The sequence below is a fragment of the Babylonia areolata genome, chromosome 23 (assembly GCF_041734735.1).
Source record: "Babylonia areolata isolate BAREFJ2019XMU chromosome 23, ASM4173473v1, whole genome shotgun sequence".
Classification (NCBI taxonomy): Eukaryota; Metazoa; Mollusca; class Gastropoda; order Neogastropoda; family Buccinidae; genus Babylonia; species Babylonia areolata.
In genome coordinates this window covers 44,100,813-44,118,296 of record NC_134898.1, presented here as the reverse complement: position 1 = coordinate 44,118,296, position 17,484 = coordinate 44,100,813, and the positions used below count along the sequence as shown (strand labels likewise).

Below are 17,484 nucleotides of genomic sequence, written 5' to 3'. Positions count from 1 at the left end.
CATCCGTTATGCCAGGTGAGTCATAGGTACAGGTAATCTGTTTATATCGTGCTGTTACATCCCTTATGCCAGGTGAGTCATAGGTGACAGGTAATCTGTTTATATCGTGCTGTTACATCCCTTATGCCAGGTGAGTCATAGGTAACAGGTAATCTGTTTATATCGTGCTGTTACATCCCTTATGCCAGGTGAGTCATAGGTGACAGGTAATCCGTTTAAAATGTGGGTGTTTGGTCTGGGGTTGGTTTTTCTGTTGTTCTACTGTGCTGACTGACTGTTGTGTGCCTGTGAAAGACGTAGAATTGAGGACCACGACCACAGAGTCAAACTTCTGCTCATGTGTTTTGGCAGAGATTTTTTTTTTTTTTTTTTTTTTTTTTTTTTTTTTTTTTTTTGCTAATTATTTACCAGAAATTTTAATCAAACCTAAATGATAATGATAAATCTCTCCGTTTTTTAATTTTAATTTCTTTTCTTTTTTCTCTCTCTCTCTCATTTCAGAGATGTGGTGAAGAAGTGTTGTACATCGTGTTTAGAGTGAAAAGCACGGTGCGTGGTTGTTCCTGGTTCTGTAAGCTGTGACGCCACATCGCCTGCACCCTGATCATGTCAACATTCAGTCGTCATTTTCTTCATCATCATTGTCGTCATCGTCTGTGTTGGCCACAGATTTGCCTCTGTGGCCTTCCTTGCACTGGAATGGCTGTCGAAGAGAACAGTATCAAAATCGTCTCTAATCTTGTTTGGTTTTTATTTTTTTATGGTTATCTTTTATATATTGAGGGATGTGATGATTTCAAACTGCTTTATTTCCAGACGTACAGATTGCACACTCATGCACAAGCACACACTCACACATACAGCACTCACATGCGTGCGCAAAAGTATGCGCACAGACACAGACACATCGACATGCAAATGTAATGAGTCGTGTGCATGTTTGTGTGCATGCAGGTTCATGTTTTCACGCACATTTACATGTATGTGCATAATGCAGCCACAATTTTGTTTATCATGTGAATTATGAAATGTTAAGTAATCTTTTTGTTCTGCAGCCTCAGCTTAAACACCACTGGTGTCTTTGTATTTCCTTGTTTTGTTTTTTCCCCTGCTTTCTATGGTTTTGTTGGTTTGATAAATGAGTATACTGGTTATTCATATGTATCATTGTTTTGGTTATTTATATCAGTTTCAGTTTCAGTTTCACTTTCTCAAGGAGGCGTCACTGCGTTCGGACAAATCCATACACGCTACACCACATCTGTTGAGCAGATGCCTGACCAGCAGCATAACCCAACGCGCTTAGTCAGGCCTTGAGTGCATGCTTACATATTTGTGTACCTATGAAAGTGGATTTCATTTTACGTAATTTCGCCAGAGGACAACACTCTCGTTGCCATGGGTTCTTTTTCAGTGCGCCAAGTGCGTGCTGCACACGGGACCTCGGTTTATCGTCTCATCCGAAAGACTAGACGCTCAGTTTGATTTTCCAGTCAAACTTAGGAGAAAGGGCGAGAGCGGGATTCGAACCCACACCCTCACGGACTCTCTGTATTGGCAGCTGAGCGTCTTAACCATTCTGCCACCTTCCTCCCTTCCTTATATCAGTACATGTCTAGGTATATCTACATACTTGTATTTTTAAAACATTTTTGTTTCTTGCTGGCTGTGAAGTTGCTTTCTCCTTGGTTTTTTTTTTTTTCATGTTTATGGAATAAGACTGCAGAGGAGATAGTCCTTTGAAATACCAATCTATTCTGATCCCTTTATTTATTTAGTTGTTTATTTATCTATTTATTTATTTTGTTTGTTTGTTTATATACATCAGCATCTGAAGATTGATATATGCTGATGGAAGCATAGAGCAAACAGTATTGACGGAACTGAGCAGCTTTTAATCACAACCCTGTTTGATAAAAATGGAACATTTGTGTGCGTATGTGTGAATGTTAGTGTATGTGAGTGGTTGAGCGTGTGTTTTTGATACGTGTAGTCTCTGCTGCTATAGTGTATGAAAGATATAATACATGAAAAAGAAGAGCAAGATGTACTTTTCATGATGCCATTGCTAGTATGAACTTCAACTGTTCACAGTATTGAATCGGTGCTGTGTGTGACAAACAGATATTTATTGTTTGTATATTTTCCTTCTCATCATCCGCGAAAGATGTTCACACGCACTGTCACAGTTTGGTATCAATGCCACTAACACACTGATGGAAAACATAGCAGTGGGGAGGTCACTCCATTTGACAAGCAGAACAAATGCAGTCTTTGACCGTTGGCCTCCCAGTCCCACAGCGCTCCAGGAGCCAGTTGCATTGCTTGCTTCTAACTTTTTGACAGTTACACGTGACTAAATGCCTACGTTGACCAAACTATGCCATTGGTCAGTTCCATACTACACGCAGTTAGTAGCTGGTTACGACCATACTAGGCTCTTCCGTCCGAGCAACGCAACTGGCTCCAGGACAAGTTGTGGGGAAGGGCTGCAGAGACCCCCGGCAGACTGCGGACTTTATAACCTACTTTGGACTTGACCGTCTGAACATGGGCTGGGAATGCTGAAGACTGTTTACTGATTCATGACAAATGTCACACTAGATATTTTCCTTTTTTCTTTTTTTTTCTGATTTGTTGGGCTTAAGATCTGACTCAGAGCACATTGGGTCTGTGCATCTGTCCTGTTCTTTGTGCTGTGGTATACATGGACAGTGGTATATCCCTCAGAAAATTGTTGAGTAAAACTGCACTCTAGAGTAAGGAGTTTCTGCAAGATAAGAGATACATCTCAAGCTCCAGTATCCAAACGTTGAAAAAAATAAAGAAAGAAAGAAAGAAATTTTAAAAAAACAAAAAAACTCTTTCATTTCAGAAGGAGGTTTGTTTGTTTGTTGTTATTTTCTGTTTGGTTGGTTGGTTTTCTCTGGGAGAGAGGAAAAGTAAAGAGGGATTATTTGAACCTTTATTAGGACACTGGTTATTTCTAAAGCTATAGAATAATGTGTAAATGAATGATAAATGTACAGTTTCTTTAGGATTAAACGCAAGCTGCAGCTTTAGTTAAACATTTGTTATAACATTGCTTTTGGGTTTTTTTTTAGCACAATAGAATTATGTGTAAATGAATGATAAATGTACAGTTTCTTTAGGATTAAACACAAGCTGCAGCTTTAGTTAAACATTTGTTATAACATTGTTTTTTTTAAACACAATAGAATTATGTGCAAATGAATGATAAATGTGTGTCATGAAATTACTTTATTTTTTTGTTGTTGTTGTTTTGACATTTTGATTAAGCACAAGTTGCAGCTTTTTACTGTATAAAAGATGAAAAGTCTATGAAATTTGTTCCATATTAAGATACCTGTTTGCTTTATCAGACAAGAAAAAATATTTCGATTCCATATCCTCTTCTTTTTTTTATATATAGATTTTATGCGAAACTTTACATTTTTTTTACTTTTATACAACTACTTTTTTTTCTTTTTTTTTACACACAAAATATAAGCATTTACATAAAGAGGCAGTGATACATATGGCACACTGCTGATCAATATGTTTGCGCCATCTTTATCCATATCTTATAAAACTTTATTTCAGTGCCTTGTATTGTTGATGGTTAACAGGATTTTTATATCACATCTAAGTGCAAAAGATTAATAATGTTCACAAGTTACCTACTAGAGTGATGGCCTAGAGGTAACTTGTCCCCCTAGGAAGCAAGAGAATCTGAGCGTGATGGTTCGAATGACGGCTTAACCGCCGATATTTTCTCATCCTCCACTAGACCTTGAGTGGTGGTCTGGACACTAGTCATTCGGATGAGACAATAAACCGAGGTCCTGTGTGCAGCATGCACTTAGCGCACATAAAAGAACCCATGGCAACAAAAGGGTTGTTCCTGGCAAAATTTTGTAGAAATATCCACTTCGATAGGAAACACAAATATAATAAAAATTTTTTAAAAAACTACACGCAGGAAAAAATACCCAAAAAATGGGTGGCGCTGTAGTGTAGCGATGTGCTCTCCCTGGGGAGAGCAGCCTGAATTTCACACAGAGAAATCTGTTGTGATAAAAAGAAGTACAAATACAGTAAGGGACAATCCAGAAGTTCTCCAAGGCCTGACTTCATCCTGTTCTCTTCAGAAACTGATTTTGCAAACTTTAGTCTGTTTTCTCAAACTGGGGTATTATGCTGCATGCTTCTTCATGAAAATTAGATTCGTTTCTGGTTCCGTTTGTGCTAACTCTGTACTTAGTAAAAACTCAGATTGCAGCCTCTGTGCCACAACACATACAGATTTTTTTTTTTTTTTTTAATTTACAAGAGGATTAATTAATGAATCAGCATCAAAAACAAATGTGGAATGTTTAATCCAAATTTTTTATACATACCATTGATATTTGTAATATGAATGGTTTGTTTTCTTGAAAAATATTACTTTGTTGTTGCAAACTAGAGTACAGTATCTAAAAAATAAAAGTGATTTGTTATTATTCTCCTTTGAGTTATACTGGTGAAGCATAATGCAATATTTTCATCCAGTCAAGCATAAAATTGTATATTTTGACATACTGGTATTTTATTGTGTAAAAAATGTTATTTTCTATACTTTACTGACAAACACTTGAAAATAAACTGAAAGAACTCCGGAACTTTGGTCAGTTCAACAATTTGTATCTGGCACACCCATCATAGGGGAAGCAAGTCTTCTGGAACTGTGATAATGTGGAGTTGTTCCCCTTACATAACTCAACTGCAGGTCTCAGTCAAGCTGGACAGTGCAAAGGGCCATATTTTTCATACAGATCAGGAAATTTGTTCTCTCTCTCTCTGTCTCTCTCTCTCTCTCTGTGTCTGTCTGTCTATCTCTCTCTCTTTATTCAGGTATGGTATGTTTGATAGATCTTTACTTCATCACAAATGCTGCAACTAGTTCAAAGAGGTGTGAAAGCATGCAGACTGATCCATATGTACGCTACACCACATCTGAATTTTTTTTTTCTTAAGCAAATACAAAAAAAAAAGGAGCAGCCCTACACATAAACCCAGCTGCCTGCTGCCACAAACTTCATGGGAGAGGGGTCTCTTACCCCTTCTCTAACTGTGCCTTCACAGAAATATTTGTGTATAAAAAAAATAATTTAAAAATTATGACATTTTTTCTGGCCTTACCTGATTGTGGACCAAGATGCATAAGTCATTACTTTGATGACAAGCAGTGTGTTATATGTTTTCTGTGGTGTGTATATTGAACTGGGGGAAAAATCTATATATATTTTTAGTATTTCTGCAGTTTAGCTTATCTGACAGAGTAATAAATTCATCTGTTGTTATGTATATTAAACTAATCAAAATCAATATTTTTGGTATTTCTACAGTGTGTGGCTTATCTGAGTGAAAGTATTCCATCTGTATTGTTTGAGAGAGAGAGAGAGCATGTGATTTGTTTTGAAAATAATATGATTATAGTATCATTAAATCTTAAGAAGATTTTGACTTGTATTTAACTGGTTTCATTTGCCACAGAAACATTTCATTTTGAAAAGGGACTTACAATTTGTAAGAAACACTTATGATCATATTTAACTGGTTTCATTTGCCACAGAAACATTTCATTTTGAAAAGGGACTTACAATTTGTAAGAAACACTTATGATCATATTGTACTTTACTTTTAGTGCATATTTTGCTACATACGTTTTGTACACTATTTTGTTAAATCCCGTTTCCATGGACTTTTCTTGATCGTATCTACGATCATGCTGTGCCTGATACATTTAAGATGTACATAAGTGTTGTTTTTGAAAAAATAGATATATGTATTATAGAAATTATGTACATGAAACTTGACATATTTGAGGCTAGTGGGTGAGGTGATAGATATCAAACTATATGACATTCAGAACATCTTTGGAAATCATTCTTGTGTTTGAACCTCCTCGCGTTCTTAACAGAAGTTCTTAACCGTTTCTGTACTATTTCTGTTCTTACAGTTTGTGAAAACTGTTCTTGAAGCCCATATTATAAAGTACATTAAGAATGTAGTCTTTCACTTAAATTGTTATAATTTGCTGAACTTTTTTCTTGTTGAAGGCTGTTGTTTTGTATGTTCGTAAAGAAACTGTTATTTTTTCGCATTCCTAAATAAACTGTTGTATCTTCATGTGCATTGAAAGAGAAATGTCTGTTCTCATCATTCTTGCGCAGAAGGTTCCTGCTTTTTGTGGGCTTTGTGAATTTCTGTCTCATTTTATCAGTAGAATAATGTGAAGTTCAGATTATCTTCCACTGTTCATAAAATCTGTTCACACTGTCTCTTGTCTGTATGTCCCCGAGAAAAAGCTTGGTTTTCATTGTGTTCTTGGCTGAGGAGAGAAATGCCTACTGATTTTGCCTCCTCTGCAGCTTTGTTTTGATATTTGCCAAAATGTGTCTCGGACGGTGTGTAATGCAACTTCATTGCTTTACATCTTGTTATAAATGTGTGAGTTACAGTTATAATGAACTTGTGCATGTATGTATGTATGTATATCTGTCTATATATCTATCTATGTATGTATACACACACACACACACATATATATATATAGATATATTTATGTGTGTGTGTGCGTGTGTTTGATTGCGAGTGTGTGTATGTGTGTGTGTGCATGTATGTGTGCTTGTGTGTGTGTGTGTGTGTGCGTGCACACAAAAATCTTGGAAGACAGTATGTTCAGCTATCTTTCTAGTCTCTGTAATGAAGTAACATTGTGCATGAACTCATCATCTTGGTATCCATAAATACACATACTTAACAGTGTATGTCCTACCTATAAAATAAAAAAAAGGGCGGGGTGGGGTGGGGGGAGTACTGCATAATCATGCATGTTCTGACTTAATTTCATTCTTCTAGAATTGTGGTGTTAAACATCAAGTTTTGAAGACCTTTTTAAAGACAGCTCATGGAATTGTTTATAAATGTAAATTCAGGGTGTTCTGTATTGGGTAAGTTTTATGAAAAATATATTTTAAAAAGTTTTTTGTCTTCTTCTGTGTTTGAGGCATTGTATTTTGTATATTTGGTTTTGCTTGGCTATTTTTGTATCCAGTTAACTAGTTATGGAGAGGCAGTTCTGCTTAAATCAGATGTGCGTTTTAAATGTTATGAAAATGATCACATTAACAATTTTGAGGCTGGGGCCATGCTTAAAAAAAATTGAACGAGAAGAAGAAATATTCTCATGTGCATGCTCACAAAACACACACACACACACACACCAGAAAACATATAAAAACAAGACAATTTATACAGTTTTATTTCATTCCATATACTCGGTTATCAAAGATTTTTTTCAACCCTATAATTGTATTTATATTCATCAAAATAAACATTTTATTCATTTTTCCTATTTCTTTAAAATAGATGCGCACTTCCAAGCATGCAACACACACACACGTAATGCAGACAACTGTCAAATGTGACACACACACAAATGTAATGCAGACAACTGTTAAACACATGGAGAACATTTCTCATTAGCAGATGGCAACATTTTTTTTTTTTTTTTTACAAAAAATATTGCCTAAAATAAAGAGTAATGTTTTCACCATGGCCATAATTAATCCACGATTCGTCGTTGTCCGAGAGTAACAGTGAAGCAATCTAGACCCGGGGCGGATGGTGCGTTTCATCTCGACCCAAACACGCCTGGGTTGCGTTGATTCATGAAATTAAAATAAAACGTTTTCTTTACTTCACGCAGTCTGTGGGGAGCAATATTAATGTATGATTATGAAACCTTACAAATAATTTGTGCCCCACAGAAAAAGTGAATGCTCATGAATTTTGTTAACTAATGGCGTAAAAAGAAATAACAAATTAAGAAACCTATCCTGGCATTTGCTTGCCAATAAGAAATATTATGTAAATGAAAAATTAAAAAGCTGGTGGGCTATTCATTTCAAATCTGCATTGTGGTGTGTGTGTGAGAGAGAGAGAGAGTTGGTGAGTGAATGTGTGCGTGTGTGTGATTTGAGTGAGTGTGTGTGTGCATGTGTGTATGTTTGTGTGTGTATGTGTGAGTGAGAGTTCTTAAATTTAATGTCTATTCACTGGAAGTGTTATTAGACTGAAAGAAGAGAGATAGTGGATCAAAGATGGTGGTGTGTAATAAAATGAGGTGTTATAGGAAGGAAAATAGGTGTATGCATATCAAGTATTAACTTACAACAATGTAAATATAAGTAACTACATTAATTAATAAATCAGGTGGTTGGTTTATTGATTGATTAATTAGTCTGTGAGTGAGTGTGTGTGTGTGTGTGTGCACAGTGTTGAAATTTCATTAAACTAACAGGTATGCAATTCCAATAAATCATTATGATATCTGGAAATAAATAGCATTTTAAAAGATTAGCCATAAATTGATCCAAATCAAGTTGGACTCTGTATGAGAATCGTTTTGCTTTAAAACATCCCACACAGCTTCTGACACTGATTATAAATTACAGAGGAGAACAAAAGCAAGTTAATCTGTTATTCAACCCATCAAACCCTGGAAATGATGAAAATAGCACAGAATAAAACAGTAAGCATACTTCACACATGAACAATTCAGAACAATTTCCACAGTTTGGGACATTTCTGCACAGTCTCAAAGTTTCCTGTGCTAATTTTGCCACAAGGTGATTTCCATTCATACTTTTATTCTTTCCCCCCCCCCTCCATAAGTTTATTTTTCCCACACTTGTTACACAAATGTCACTACAACTATGGTCATGCAAAAATATAGATTTCTCTTCCTGATGAAATTTATAAGAATAGTATTTGTTTTCTTATTATAAAGTTGATGAACATTGTATAAAAATGCACACACACATATATCTGCAGATTGTGTAGCAAACGAAATTTTTTTATGTTAATATGCGTGAATGCTTGACATGAAATTTGTGTGCATCAATAGTCTAAACCAGATGAGAATGAATGGCAAGCTGAAGTAAGTACTTGTATTTACTTTGAACTACATACTGGGTGTAAAAAAAAAAAAAAAGTACTTTGCCTTCAAAGATCGTTATTTTTATAGTACACTTTTCCTGTATACAATCCGATGGAATGTATAATTTTTGGACATGTGAATTAACTGATGGAATGTGTATGAGTATGCACATGAATCAGATTCTTTGTATACTTTACACATAAAATATAATCTATAAAACATCGTTAAAACAATGAATATATTTACACAAACACAAACAAGTACTACTCTCCTTGTAAGTCTATCCTCTCTGGCCAAAAAATAAACACGTATACACGAATGCATGCTTGCGCCATGCGTGCACACACACACGCACACACACACACTGTACACACACACAGACAAACAGACACACACACAATTAAAAAAACAACAAACGCTACACACATTCTATTCACCTTCTCCCCCCCCCCCCCCCCGTCTCCCCCCTCTCCCTCTCAGTAATATTAGTCATCCACCATTGCATAATAATAGGAGAACGCGAATATTTCTAAACCTGCAAACAACACAACCATGAGATTACGTACAAAGGAACAATAAGATCAACAACAGTAAAACTACGCTGTTGTTGTCATTGTTCTCTGAGGCAGCGAACAGGTTTCAATGAATCGTGAGAAGACAAAACCACCAATAGGACGGAGTCTGTATGGGGCATGAGGGAGGAGAGAGAGAGTACAGCGTTGGGAAAACATTTCCCACATGTGATCGTGGGGGAGGCCTCCTGCATTTTTTTTTTACTGTGACTCACGCACGCGCGCGCGCGCGCACACACACACACACACACACACACACACACAACATATACAGTCCGCGTCCTCAAATCGAGTGTGTGTGTGTGTGTGTGACCGTCCTTTTCCCTTCTCCCTTGCCCCAAACACCGTGACACACACACGAACGATCAACATTTCTTTGACCATCCGTCCTTGTAATTGCTATATCGGGCTAAAAGCGAACTATAAGCGTGATGCAAGTATTAGTATTTTATCCTTTTCTTAACATTTCTTCAGTCAGCAGTTTCCAGTCCAGCAGAGACAGATGATCAATCGATCGTAGGATGGTGGTGGGGGCGAGGGGGAGGGGCGGAGGGTTGGGGAGGGCTGGCAGGGGGAGGATAGGAATGGGACTGGAAGGATGGGGGGGAGGGGGCGGGAGGCAGAACTCCCGTTGTTACTTAGTGTACACTGGTTGATGTTTTTAATATTATCACTGTCAACATTACACAGCAACCTGACACACACATAATCACAACACTGTTACAACAGTACACCCAAGTTTGTAAAACCAGTCCTCCTTTCACGCCGAAAACCGAAAACAGAAAGAAGGGGGTTGTGGGGTGGGATTTGAAGCGTCCATGGCAAAATAACTAAATATTATCAGCGGCGTAGTTGACTGGCAAAGCTCTCATGCAGTGCGTCAAATGCCCAGCAATCATATAGGTGTCACTTGGAAAGGCAATACCTATTTCATGACGAAGAATGTTTGTAATCAAGTGAATACATAATAATGTTTGTTGACTTTTCTTCTTTCTAACACCGATTTCAGTTACTACAGAACTGGAAACATTTGCCTGTTTTCTAGTTTGCATAACAGTGAGAGAAGGAGAAACGACAAAAAAAGGAACGTCCAGAGTCTGACAGACAAACCAGCATCAGACTTAATCTGCGCAAAGGCTGGGAGAGACTGCCATTCTCGAACAGGACTGTCAAGCCACAATCCTCACTGTGCCAGGAGCAAAGCCCAGAGCACAAGTCCATAGTCCTCCAAGACTGATGAATGCCTAAAAAATAATAAATTTAAAAAATGTTTAATCTAAAAATTATGGTAAATGTCTAGTTTTGATTACTTCTCTCCCTTGCTGTGTCTGCACGTGCATGCGTGTGCAGCAAGCATGGGACATAATTCAGGCATATGCGCACGGAAGACGGGTTGGCGGGGGGCTGGAGGGGGGTGGGGGGGTCAGATAGGTTACCGCGTAGCTGGGGCAAAAAGTCAGAATTTGTACTAGGTTTGCCTCTTTTTCTTTTTTTAAACACAGATCAAAAACAAATGACAGCGACTGATGAACAAAAGCCGCAGAACAGGAATTTGACGAACAATGAGCTTTGAGTTTGTACTGCCATGCACAGAACTACCGGCAGGACGGCACTGTGAAAATGTGCTGAGATCTTGGTGTCTGTGATCAAAAGCACCTGAAGCAATGACAGAAATTGTTGGTGTGAAGCCATTGAGGTGATCATCAAGTTACAGGTGGTTAGGAGGAGATATCTCTCTCTCTCTCTCTCTCTCTCTCTCTCTCTCTCTCTCTCTCTCGCTCGCTCGCTCTCTCTCTCTCTCTTGTTGTCACTCGCTCTTCTCTCTCTCCCACTCTCTTCAGATCTTTACCTTCATCTCTATCTCTCTCTCTCTGATCTCCATAAATCTCTCTCTCTCTCTCTCTCTCTCTCTCTCATACACACACACACAGAGGGATATATGGGAAAACTACGTTTAAACACCAAGATGAAAAACACAACTACAAGCGAGCAGGGCGGCAGGAAAAATGTTTTGGTATAACCACCCTCAGCAAACAACAACAAACAAGCAAAAAATAACACAACACGCAACAACAAGAAAAAAACAACATAAATAACAATTTCCTCCACCCTTCCTCCCTGAAAAAAAATGTAACAATCTTAAACAGTAGACTAAAGCATCAAAAACAAAGGGATGGCGCGGGGGAGGGACTGGGGCCGAAAGGGGTTAACATCTTCAACAAAAAATCTATTAACGCTTTCTCCTCGACACGACTCGCGTGCCCTCGTTGCAAAGCTCGACACACTGTCACGGCTGTCACTATTTATACAGCAACAAAAAACAAGGGGTGAGGAGAAGTGGGGGGGGGGGGGGTGTTAGAAAATTAGTTATATATAGACAAACAACCAGCGATGATGATGACAATGACGATGGTAATAATAATAATAATGATGATAATAACAACAACAACAACAACGATGATGATGATAATAATAATATATTAATAATGATCTTTTTTAAATAACAACAACAATAATAATAATGATGATAAAGATATCATAGCCATCTAAGGCCAATGGGGCAATGAATGTACACAGCTCGGCATAGGAAGGCAGGGCCCAATCCTCTCCTTCCGCCGTTTTAACATGTCATCCCCAACCGGAAGTCAGGTACCCTTTCACACCAATGTGGGAGGAGTGAGAAAAATCGGAGTAAAGCGCCTTTCCCGAGAGCGCAACACCATGCCGAAACGGGGGCCTCGAACCCTGATCACTGGTGAACACTGGGCCAGATGCTGCCACGGCGCCTCAAAATCAAGATGAATATCATCATTAACAACAAATGATGATGGTGATGATCAAAAAGAGAAAGAAAAAAAACCCTGTCCTTTTGAACCTTCCAAATGTACACCAAACCCAAATGGCACAGATAATCTTTCGCAGTCCATAACAGAAAACGGCCACGTGACAAAGTCCAATTCACTTCCACGACATAAAGTTGCAGAAAGCGGGAAACGTGGGAGGGGTAGTTTACTGGGGGGGGGGGGGACACTTTTTTGGGGGGGGGGGGGGGGGGGGGGGGGTGATGGCCAATAGCCCAGGGCATGAGACAAAGAAAACAGGAAGATGTGAAATCTTGACGATGTAACTTTTTTTTACTGAAAGAAAATGAAGAGAAAAGTTAGGGGAGGGGGTTGGGAGGAGGTTGTTGTCGGTTGTTGTTGGTTTTGTTTTGTTTTGTTTTGTTTGGGTTTTTTTTTGGAGGGAGGGGGCGAGAGGGGGTTGTTTGTTTGTTCGTTTGTTTTTCCAGTGAGAAGAAGAATGAGTATAATAATATTATATCTGAATACAGCTCGTAGACTCAGTCTGAGGGACTGATGTGATCATCAGGAGAACACAACTTTCCTTGGTTTCCCAGTCCCTGGAAGTGGTGACTGGTAAATACCATCAAGTTTATGAGTGTTTGATAGCAGCAGAACTCGAACACGCGTGTGCGTGTGCAAGTTGATACGCCGGGCTTCAGTGTGCTGAACACAGCACCAGTCCATGAAGCAGCGAAACACACAAAACACAAAGGAGGAGGTGGTTAGGGGGGAGGGGGGGGGCGTGGGTATGACACGCACTCACAAATAGGGAAGATGGGGCGTTTGGGGGAGGGAAGGGGGAGGGAAGGGGGAGGGTCTCCTCTCTCGCCAAAACACAACGCGTCGACTCTCACAAAAGAGTTAAACCCCTCCTTCGTACTTCCACGAGTCCTTGTCAGCAGAGCTCTTGCCGCCTCCCGACATGGACCTGATGGTGGTTTTGATGCTGTCCAGAATGGACATCACCGCTTTCTCGTCCACCGGCTTCTTGCCCTTGACCTTTCCCGGCGGCAGGTGCCCCACCACCTTCTCCCCCATCAGGTACCCGTCCTCAGAGGCGATCATCTCCACGGACTCCGCGCGAAGGGTGTCTGTGGACGAGTACATGTCGTCGCCCTGCTCGAAGATGGGGTCGAAGCGAATGTAGGTGGAGGATGTGGTTTTGGCCTTGTCCTTGTCTTTGGCGCCCTTGCCGGACACTTTGGTCATTCTCTTCACTTCCGGGGAGGGGGTCTTGTCCGCTCTCAACAAGTTCTGCACCTCGGGCTTCATCTTCTTGCGGGAGGAGTGGATGCCGGCGAAGCCTTTGGAGGAAGAGGAGGAGGAGGAGGAGGGGTGTTTGGCACTGAGGGAGGAGGAGGAGGAGGAGGTTCGGCCAGAAGAGCTGTCGCTGTCGTAGCACTTGAGCTGGTCGATGTCCGTGATGCCCATGCGGCGCGTGTCGCGGCTCCCCGACGCCCTCCTTCCGCCCCACGTGTTGGCGGCGTCCATGCGGTCATCGGACCACGGGTCGTCGTCCCGGGTGGCCAGGCGGTACGAGGAGTTCCGGGTGGCCACGTCCCCCACAATGCCCTGCGTGTTGCGCACCGCGTTGCGGTAGGAGTCCGCGCGCGTCACCCCCACGGCTTCTGCCGCCACCCCTGTGGGGCAGGACAGGCTTTTGGACAGGCACGTGCGTTGCTGTGACTGTGAGCGTGAAGGAGGACCTAGCCCCGCCGTCGTCTCCGCTACAGACTGTGACCGTGTCTTGGGTCTCACGGACCCGTCACCGCCGGGTCTGCTGGTCTGATGGAGCTCGTTGGGTGCTGCTGCCCTGTACAGATCCGACGTGGGGGTGCGTGCATCCAAAGTCTGAGAGACTCTGAGGGGTTCGTGCTTCTGCCCAATCGACAGCTGTGATGGTGGGGTAGAGGTTCGAACCTTTCTGGGATCGTCACTGTACACACCACCCTCTTTACCAACAACGTCTGTATCATGCAGCCGGGTGGTGAGTGGTGTCACGTCTTTGGCTGAGTGCGCCGGGTGGTGGTGGTGGTGATAGTGAAGGTGGTGAGTACCCGCACCAGCCGTGGTGGGCGTGGTGGGAGAACTGAACCCGCTGTCCTCGGAGGGAGTCCTGTTGCTCCCCCGACCCACGACCCACGACGCCGGCACCGCCTGCGTGCTGGCGCTGGCAGAGAAACTGCCCAGGGACTGTCTTCCAGTGGGGGTCAGGGAATTGCTCCGTGACGACGACGATGACGACGACGCCGGAGGGTGGGAGGAGCCGGGCGGTGACTGCCGGCCAGGGCCCCCGGAGGAAGAAAAGGAGGAGGAGGGGAGCGGGGGGTGTTTGGGGGGTGGTCCAGCCAGGGTGACGGGGCTGACGCGGTACGTGTCGTGCTGCAGGCGCGGGGAGTTGGTGGGCGTGGCCTGGTCCCCGGGGCCCAGCGTCAGGGTGGACGTGCTGGGCGTGGAGCGGCCGCTGGACATGGACACGTACGTCAGGCTCGAGTCGCCGTCCACGTCAGACAGCGCCGCCGCGGAGCTGCTCGAGCTCAACGTGTCCCGGGAGCGGTGACCCAGCCCCGCGCTCATGTCCAGGTACCCGCCCTGCCCGCAGTCCGACAGGGAGGGCAGGGAGGACTCGCTGCTGGACACAGACCTCCCCGAGGACCCTGAAGACCTGCTGCCCACGCCCGTCACCTCGGACACGGCGTACAGCTGGGAAGAAGGGGCGGACACTTGCTTGGTCAGTGCGCGGGGATGAGCACCCTGCGAGGACTGGCTCTCACACTCCTTGACGGTGGACTGGAGGTTCGAGTCTCCCTGAGACGCAGACTTGGAGTGGAGCCTGGCTGACAGAGGCAAGGACAATCTGAAGGCCGTGGTCTTCTTCTTCGCCGAGGCGTCGCTGCTGCAGTCCACGGAGGAAGAGGAGGAGGTGGACGAAGCTGGGTGCAGAGGGATTTCAACACCCTGCTGCGTGTGCTGGTCAAACATGTTGACCACGGGAGCGAAGTTGAGAGTCTTTGGCTTCAAGGACTCTGCCGGGGACTTGTCCCTCTTGAGGATCCCCACGGAAGGAGGGGGCTGGTGAGAACGCCGGGAGCGTGGCCACGAGTTGCAGTGGTCAGCCGCGTCCTCCTCCCACACCTTGGACTCCAGGTAGCGTCGCGGCAGCGTGCTGCAGCTGAACACTGTGTCACATCCCTCTCCTCCCTTTCCATCGCCCCCCAGCACAGCACAGCCACCGTCTGTCAGAGATGTGGGGACAGCCACGTCGCCATGACGACCCTTCAGCAGCGAGGCGGAGGGAGCCCTGCTCAGACACATGCTGGAGCTGTCCGTGCTGTCTTCGTCACTGATCAGGCACCACGACGGGATGGAGCGAGCCGTGATCTTCGTCTTCGCTCGCAGCCGAGAGTAGATGGTCTCCTGGTCCGACTCGGACTGGGACGACTCGCCTTGTGCGGCGCTGCTGACGGTGAGGGTGGTGGAGGAGTCCTTGGCCGAGGTGGACACGTCCGCGGCGGCCAGCGCCTCCCCGACACTCTTGAGCGTCTCCTGAGCCTCAACCAGACTGCTCGTGCTGCTCAGCCGACTGCCGCACCTCAGGGGGGGAGGGGGCCGAAGCTTGACAGCACCGCTTCCTTGGGCACTGGCGGACTTCTCCTCCCCTGGACCCTCCCCCCCTCCCCCTCCCAGGGGCCGGAAGATGACGCTGTCGATGGTGTTGCTGCTGCCCATGCTCAGCGTGCTGTGAGCTTTCCTCATGGGCTTGAAGTCACCACAACCACCACCACTACCATCGTCGTCGTTGTCATCGTCGTTGTCGAGAAGAGCTCCGGCGCTGTGCCTGAGACCGCTGTCGTTGTGGAAAGAGGTGTAGAAGCCGTCCTGGTCCAGAGAGTGGACCGACGACAGCTCCTCCTCCAGGCGCAGGAGGGTCCGGTGCGGGGGGGTGAAGGTGCTCTCCAGGGCCTGGATGTTCTGCTTCGTCAGCTGGGACAGCCTCGTCAGGGACCCCGTGACGTCGGCGCCGCCCGCCGCCGCGTCCTCTCTGGCGGCGGCCCGTCTGGCGAGGGAGGCCAGCCAATGCTCCGTGTCGCCGGGGGACCGGGAGGTGAGGGGCATGAAGGTGGAGATGCCGGAGTCCTTGGCCGCCTGCTCGTTCGCATCCCTGAAAACATGACATCAAGCACGCGCGCGCGTGCACAAACACACACAGGCACACGCACAGACGCGCGCGCGCACACACACACACACACACACACACACACACACACACACACATAGATATGTGTAAACGGAGATTTAAAAAACAACAACAAACAGAAGAAACAACTAATAACAATACTTTATTTCTATTGCGTATTTCTTTTTCTTCTTTTTTTTAATATTAAAAAAAACACTCATGCTCATGGCACATTAAACGAGTAAAATATAACAAAAAAGAAAATTTTACACAAAAATCACAACCAAATGTATAAACCAAGGCCAACTAGTCCCCAAGGCTGCAGCACTGAGAGCCAGTGCAGTGTTGCTTCTTAGTTTGAGTCACTGTCCTTCACACAAGACTAAGCTGTGAGCGAATCCCCATTGCAGTAGAGAAACGGTTGGTCATGCAGCTCTCACTTGGCCGGTTGACCAAACTGTAGTGTTACGCCAATCTCTGACATTGGTCAAGCACTGACCAGGAGTACTTGAGTGCGTGTGTACTTAGTTGTGGTACAACTTCACAACTTTTATTATAAACGCCACGAGCTCCCTGCCACGGAGGTGTGACCGTCAGTCTGCGTCCTCTCTCTCTCTCTCTAAAACACACACACACACACACACACACACACACACACACACCTCATCCACCCCTTCCACACCATACAGTCTCGAGTCCCTCCCCAAAAAACGCGCGCGCACACGTACACGCACGCACGCACACACACCTTCACACACACACACACACACACAAACACACACACACACACACACACACACACATATAAACGATAGTCGTGTCCATAATTAAGACAATCGAAAAAACAGAAGCAACAACTGTTGTCCCGACTACCCTGGGCTAAAACTTGGTGAAATGGTGGAGAAT

The 17,484-nt window shown here is 43.8% G+C and overlaps 2 protein-coding genes across 2 annotated transcripts in view; one reads left to right on the top strand and one right to left on the bottom strand.

Annotated features, from left to right (window-relative positions):
- LOC143297585 (vesicle transport protein SFT2B-like) overlaps positions 1-7,556 on the top strand; it is a 16,452-nt gene extending 8,896 nt beyond the window's left edge. The window contains exon 7 of the mRNA XM_076609992.1: positions 502-7,556. Coding sequence (XP_076466107.1) covers positions 502-541 — 40 coding nt within the window. The 3' untranslated portion in view covers positions 542-7,556. The remainder of the gene's footprint in view (positions 1-501) is intronic.
- Positions 7,557-13,203: 5,647 nt separating this feature from the next.
- LOC143298063 (uncharacterized) overlaps positions 13,204-17,484 on the bottom strand; it is a 67,353-nt gene continuing 63,072 nt past the window's right edge. The window contains exon 6 of the mRNA XM_076610734.1: positions 13,204-16,563. Within this exon, the coding sequence (XP_076466849.1) occupies positions 13,263-16,563 (3,301 nt within the window). The 3' untranslated portion in view covers positions 13,204-13,262. The remainder of the gene's footprint in view (positions 16,564-17,484) is intronic.